The 7,505-nt window shown below is 37.4% G+C and overlaps 1 protein-coding gene across 1 annotated transcript; it reads right to left on the reverse strand.

Moving 5' to 3' along the window:
* Positions 1 to 6,048: 6,048 nt before the first annotated feature.
* On the reverse strand, positions 6,049 to 6,906 carry LOC147831800 (hydroxycarboxylic acid receptor 2-like). The gene has a single exon (XM_087300383.1). It carries the CDS (start codon positions 6,904 to 6,906, stop codon positions 6,049 to 6,051), a length of 858 nt encoding a protein of 285 aa, XP_087156509.1.
* Between the last annotated feature and the right edge of the window lie 599 nt (positions 6,907 to 7,505).

A 7,505-nucleotide genomic window follows, 5' to 3' on the forward strand; every position in this document is an offset into this window, starting at 1 on the left:
AGAGAGTTTTCCAACCTGGTGCAGATGAAGAACAGGCTGAAGAAAACCAACCAACACATTACAGATAATACTAAAAGAAGAGAGTTCATTTAAAAAGTGTTGCTTCAAAACGAAAGAGAATCCTGATATACTTAACGGCACATATATAATAGTCATGCTCACGGTAGTTATAAGAATGCGATAAAACGCTCTTCTTTTCATGTGGTTTTCCTCTTTCTTTCTCTCTCCTGGTCCTGACTGCTTCAGAGCCCTGAGAACAGCCACAAGACAAAACAACTGGATGGCAAGGAAGACGAGCTGCTGCAGCGAGTAACACCAAACATAGATATAGAAAGAGGCTATAGTAAAAACTCCACACAAAGAGAATCCAATGATGATTACCCAGGCCAAAACGCAGCAGATCATTCTGTATTTAAGAGCTTTGTACTTCAGAAAAGTTACAGGATGAACCACCGCCAGGTAACGCTCAACAGACATCAGACATTGAAAGAGAGAACGGCCGATGTTGCCTAGTCCTACCACAAAATCTGCTAAAGTAGTGAGGCTTAAAATTCCAATACCATAAACAAAAAGGTAAAACAAAGACATCAGACAGTAACAGATTTCGCAAATAGAAAGGTTGAGGTTGAAGAACGCTGACGCAACTCCACTTTTTGTTCCCGTTAAGATCAGCCAGACAATGTAGGATTGTGCTGGAAGACCAAACAGCAAATTGATGCCCAATGCCCACAAGTTCAGGTTCAGCAGCTTAGTGGAATCAGTTGTGGAGTTTTTAGATGCTTCAGGTGTAAAGTTCACAGCAGAGTAATCCATCGTTTTCTCAGCTCAAAAACCCAAATTCTCTGAGTTTATATAGGAACACAGCAGCTGCGATGAATAGTAAAAGAAAATAAAATTTCAAAGAATATTAATCAATTATTTAAAAGTAGTTTTAACTAAAATTCATTGGATTTTTTTATTGTAAGTGGTTGGAAACAATTTTTATGAGCTGAATTTAAACAAGCTGTTTAAATTTAGTAATGTTCAACTTAATTTGTTTGCATGAATTATGCCTATATAAATTGTTTGCAACCTCTTAAATCCAATGAATATTTTTATCAGTGTATGTAAAAATAATTCTTGAAAATGTATAACCATGTATTGTTTATACAAATGCCTTTGATACATGCATATAACATTAAAAAATAATAACATTTGGTTTAAAATATAATTTAATAGTTTACTTGACCGTATTTTATAATCTTACCACACATTTAAAAAAAAAGAAGTTGTATAGATTTCAACAGTTTTATTTAATTAATCAAACAAAATGACATTCCTAGAGGCTTATCTTAACTGCTGTATGTTAATAAGCTGAAAGCAAGAAAAGTATTAAATACTTATCAGCTGAAGAGTGAATATCCAGTCTTTGTGAATGTGTATAAATGTCTGCTGTCTTGTGGACCGACTTTACTGCTGGCATATGAACATTTGTGCATGATTACATCAGGTAGACCTCAAATGACATCAGCTATGCAAATAAAAGTTAATTGACTTGGGAAAAAATGAAGTATTTTTGGAAAAAATGAGAACAGAGGGGAAACCATGTTTTCTACAATTTGATAAATCTTGTTCTTTTGCATCATCCAAAGAGCAATTCTTAATCTAAATAAGATCATCATTTTATTTAAACTTTGTTTTGTCGACTCGCAAAACTCCTACATCTCAAAATACAAGACTGTTACGCCGGTTTTATAATGCATGAGAGGCGCTGCTATCTTTCCAGTGTGCATGTTCGCAACAGGGACCGGACACCGGAAGCAGAGCATTGCGTCAGTGTCAACCAGGAGCAATGCATGAGGTGCAAAGGTACAGGTATGGCTTTTTCTGTGCACATGCTCAGTTTGCTTTTTGATTAAACAACATTGCTTTCACCAGCATCGGTTCAGTTGCAAATATAGAGAATAACATCTTTCTTTTGGAATTACGACTCTTAATAAATACTTTGCATACAAAGTAAATCATATCTCAAACCATTTACTGGGGCACTGGCAATTTTTACTGGGGCACGTGGCCCAGTAAAAATTGCCAGTGCCCCAGTAAATGATTTGAGATTTAGTAATGACCCTGGATAACGCATTACAAGTATGCAAGTTATAAAATATTATTACTTTGCTAAGTAACAAACAATGTAATGCATGAGCGATGCGTAAGGCGCACGGATATGGCTTTTTCTGGCTACAAATAGGCTTGATTCAGCCTGGGAGAGTTTGAAAACCATAACAGGCCTCCATAATTTAAAGAGTAGCAACCAGATTCATTTAGTGGGCTACAGCACTGATTTTGAGTTAGCCATGTGCTCTTAATCAATTTTAAAATCGTTGTAATCATTTAGATTTCACTAAGGAAATTGAGGAATTAAATAGTAAACTTACAGGTGGACAGAATTTAATCATACAACAAACAGATGTGCATAAGCCTTCCTCTCAGTAAGAGTGAACAAGAGCTGTGGACCAGACAATATTTGTGGTCACACATTTAAAATCCGTGCAAGTGAATTAAGTCCAATTTTTGAATACATTTTTAATAGATCGTTACTAGAACAGGTGCCTAAGGTTTGGAAGGATGCTGTGGTAGTCCCTGTACCCAAATCCACCCCCCTAAAACTTTTAATGAATTCAGACCCATAGCCTTAACATCAATTGTGATGAACATTTTTTGCTGGATCCTTAACTTTTTAACTAATCGAACACAAAGGGCCCTATCATATACCCGGCGCAATGTGGCACAAGGTGCGACGCAATTGTTGTTTGATAGTTTCAGCTTGGCGCAAGAGTTGTTTTGAGCCATGCTGTTTAAATAGCAAATGCATTTGGGCTCATATGTGCACCCACAGGCATTCTGGTCTGAAAAAGGAGGCGTGTTGAGGCGCACTGCTGGCGAGTTGCTATTTTGAGAAACTATAATAGACTGTTCAATAGATCAGAACAAAGCTTGTCTAAAGTCTAGTGCAGAGCACGTTAATTGTGCGCCTCGCTTGCACGCTGCTTAATGCACACAGGATGTACAGCAATACACAAATAATTTTACATATCAAAAAAAAATTATTTTCTAGCCTACATAAATATAAAAAAACATACTTTAATGCCTTCTTCATCTCGGGAGGCTTTTTCAGTTTTGTTCAGAACAATTTGCTTTTGTATAACGTTATTATTATTAGCAGTATTATATATCATATGCATATTTATATTTGTTTTATTAAAAACGAGCTTAGATTTGCCCACCTGTCAGGTTTTAGACCATATGGGGCATACATGTGTACAGTATTTGGATATAACTCAGTTTTTTGACCACACTGCGTTATTATTGATCCTTTATTCGTTTGCTGGAAATTAGAACTGAATTTAGAAATAGTTTTGAATTAAATTAATTATTTAGAGGCTAATGGATGTCTGCGTACAACAAGTTTCCCTATCCAAGTGAAAGTACAGAATGAGAAGGCTTATCTCACATGCTCGTGCTATAGATGCTCTGTTTAACAGTTTTCTTGGTAGTGAAACGCTCAGTTTTTCCACTTACAAAGTCCGTCATGTAAATAGCAAATGCACCATGGCACGACGCAACTGACTCTAAAAGGGAATGGGAGATAAGAGTTTGATTGGTTTATTATGGTTTATCATTAAGAAAATAAGCTTAACACTTTTAGACCATGTGCCACAGAATTTTCCGTCCTTAAAATAGCAAAAGTGGATTCCGACACGCCCTATTACATTTGAGCCCTGCGATTTGCGCATTGATCGTTAAATTAGAGCCCAAAGTGTAAGAGTGAATAGATGTTTATCTGATAAAGTTTGCTCCTCAACCGGGTGATCACAATGATGTGTTCTTTCACCTCTGTTAAACATCCTTTACACAAACATGTGCCAGAGCAGGTGGGAAAATAGAACCATTATCAAGTATACAGATGACCATGTCATTGTCAGCCAACTTCATGATAGTAAAACGGGTCATGGTCCAGTACTTACTGACTTTGTTAGATGATGTGAGGGGTGGTGGGGGTGCGGGGTATAAATAAAGTAGCCTATCCTTATTTAACATTTCGGTTACTTTAAAAAAATGTAACAAGAGTTTACTTATTGTTTAATTTATCAGCTTTAAAAAAATAAATTACTGAATGAAAATTGATTTAGTCACTTTAAATCACACACTCAATGAGAGAATGCACATCCCGCAGGAACAGACAGAAACAAATATGGCAAGCTAGAGCCTTACAAATCTGAGATGGAAGTATTCTTATTATTTTAAATGCATTGAAGAAAAGGATGAGGGGATCGTCTCAATGGAGAGTGATTTTACTTAACTAATAACACAAAAGTAGCAAGCACATTGCTTTATTTTTTTTTTAATATAAACCATGAACGTATATCATTCACAATGATAACAATTAATTGTTAAACACACCATACTTCATTTGGAGTCAAAATGAAATGCAATGATCTCAGCAGCAACTCTATATATTTGGAAAGTGACACTGGGTCAATTATGGATTGCTTAACTAAAGCAACAACTTACAAACCATATATTCTAAACACACACTAAGCTATAAAATAAAGTTACTGTGCGCTCACACTGAAAGCGGTGAGAGCGTCCAAGGTCGCTCTGGCCACCCTGGCGACAACACTGTCTGCCTTTAGCTCCGGCAGCGAGAGCGTAAAAATTTGCTACATTGATCTTGTATTTTAAGGGGCCGATGCAGCATATCAGTTACATTCCCGTATAACATGCTTTCTATTGTGAAAATGTTGCACATTTCTTATCAAATTCATTTAACAATTGAAGATCAAGTTGCTCCACTTAATTATCCAATGTGTCTATAAAAAAATCCTGAAGCAGCAATACTGTTTTGTACTGTTGCATGAGATTCACGCTTTTTTAAAGATAAATATAACATTAATGCACATCAGTAACTCACTAGTAACTTATTTAATGCATGGTCCTGTAAGAAAGCATCATAAATAGTTGAAAATCCGGCGACCGCAATTATCAAACCCTTAGGAACAACTGTGGTCGGAACCAAAGTTCACAGGTCTGTGTTCTCTGAACTACTCTCAGGCAGTGGACTTCTTCATTCTGATTGCTTGCCGCCGAATCGCGTCATAGCTCTTTACCATAAAGTATGTGTTCAGTGGTCTTGCATCCTCGTGTAACGTCATCTTCAGCTGCCAAAGTTCAGTTCCAATACTCAAAACCGCAAGAACAGAGGAAGCATGAAACTTCCTGGATGTGTTTTTGAGATCGAGAATGCACCAATGCAGACTTGAGAGCCAAACTCGCTCTGGAAGTCCCAGAAGTCATTGCAACTGGACGTGGGAAGTGCAGCATTTTATTTAGATTTATTATTTAAGTTCAAAGACATCACTTATTTACCTCGGGAGTTTCCCTAAATAAAACGGTGAATGTAAACATCACCATGGACATCTTCATAAAGGAATAAACACATTAAGGGTGATTGTTTTCTGAAATTCGTATCAAAATCTGTTTTATTGATATTGTGCAACGTATATTTTTGCTTTTATGGAAAGTATATATTTTGAAAAACAATCAATCATTATATGAATGCTGCAAAGTTTAAATAATATTCCATTTTAAACTCGTGAAGGTCAAGTGACCATCAGGAAGAACGCAGCATCTCATTTCTCAGAGGACGCGTTCTTTGCTCTCGCGGTCTCCCGAGTTTGTTCTTCCGAGGACACCTGGCAAAACCGGTCCCCACAAGAACGCAAGTCAGTTCTCTACGTTCTTGGAATTGAGAAAAAGCCCAACTCTCCTCGACGCCCGCACAGGTGAAAATGTGCTGTGCTGCTCCTTGCCGCTGGCTCTAAATGAAAATGAATGACGTCCAGCTACTTTGACCCTCTCGCCGCTTTCGGTGTAAACGTATGGTGAATGTCTAAATTACATCACACTAACAAGTTCTATCCTAATTTACACTTCAACTGACAAGATCGGACATTAAAAACACAAAAATACAAGCAAAAAAAGCTGTCAAAAAGATGCAAGTGTAGTAATTCAACATCTAGAAATGAAATAATTGAACAATTTCGCCAAGGGGAGTTTTCCTACTCGATTCAGATAGAGAACAGGCTGAACAAAACCACCCACTATATAACAAAAGAACCCAAAAGTAAAAGATTCCTGAACATATTGGTAAGTCAGAATATAAAACAATCCTGGCATAGCAAATGGAAGATAAATAATAGCTGTGCTCACTGTAGTTATTAAAATGAGATGAAACGCTCTTCTCTTCAGGAGGTTTTCCTCTTTCTTTTTCTCTCCTGGTCCTGACTGCTTCAGAGCTCTGAGAACCGCCACAAGACAAAACAACTGGATGGAGAAGAAGAGGAGGAACTGCACAGAGAAGCAGCATACATATATATAAAAGTTACACGAGACTATAGTAAACATGCAGCACAAACAACCGCCAAGAGTGAACATCCAGGACGCAGCACAGCAGATCACTCTATATCTGAGAGGTTTGTACTTCAGAAAGGTTACAGGATGAACCACTGCCAGGTAACGCTCAAGACAGATCAGACATTGAAACTGAGGACGACCAGTGATGCCTAGTCCTAATATAAAAAATCTGAAAGAGTTGAAACTTGAAAGCCAGCAATCAAGTATTTGGACCAAAATGTTCAACAGAGAGTTGGCAAGCTCACAAGCAGAGGCGTTGAGGTTGAAGAACTCAGATGCAACTCCACTTCCTGTTCCTGTGACGATGAGCCATACAACATAAGAGTGTGTAGGAAAACCAAACAGGAAATTAAATACATGCAAACACATATCCAGAAGTTTCAGTAGACCGATTGATGGAGTTGTGACGAATATAGATGTTTCAGGTGTGAAGTTCACTGTACAGTTACTCATCTCCTCTTCCTTTGTCTCTCAGCTCAAATTTGAACAGAAATGACTCTATTACAAAAAAAAATAAATAAAAGGAAAGGTTAACTTGTATATTATCCCAAATGTTCATGAAGTGCCATGAAAGAGCATGAGTTTTGTAATATTTATTCAATTTTAAGTAAAGAGCCAAGCTCTTGCACTGTGTTTTAAAAGTTCTACTTGAAATTTATGGAAGGAAATAAAAAACATTATATTATGGGTCCTGAAGATTATGTAAATAGTAAATTGAAGGGATTTAAGTAAGCCCCTGTACATGGGGATTTCCAAAACCTTTGTTGTATTTATGTGTTGGCTGTTTGTCCACACAAAAACCAGGGGCCTCATGTATCAACGCTGCGTACGCACAAAAACTTTGCGTATGCCAAGTTTCACGCTCAGAATCGCTCATGTTTGGATTTACTAACAATGAACTGAACGTGGGAATGTGCGCAGCTCCACGCCAGCTTTATGGCTGGCGTACTCACATTTTTTGTCCGTGTCTGTTTTATTTCCATTGGCGACTCCTAGAGGCAGTTGTGTTAAATTTCTCTCTACAAAGTGTCTTTGAGCCTTGCAATGGCAGG

This window comes from Danio rerio, chromosome 21 (genome assembly GCF_052040795.2).
Source record: "Danio rerio strain M-AB ecotype USA chromosome 21, GRCz13ab, whole genome shotgun sequence".
In the NCBI taxonomy this organism is placed as follows: Eukaryota; Metazoa; Chordata; class Actinopteri; order Cypriniformes; family Danionidae; genus Danio; species Danio rerio.

What these genes read in the sequence shown, in the direction of transcription:
- LOC147831800 (XM_087300383.1), bottom strand. Translation starts at nt 6,906, where the DNA reads ATGAGTAACTGTACAGTGAACTTCACACCTGAAACATCTATATTCGTC.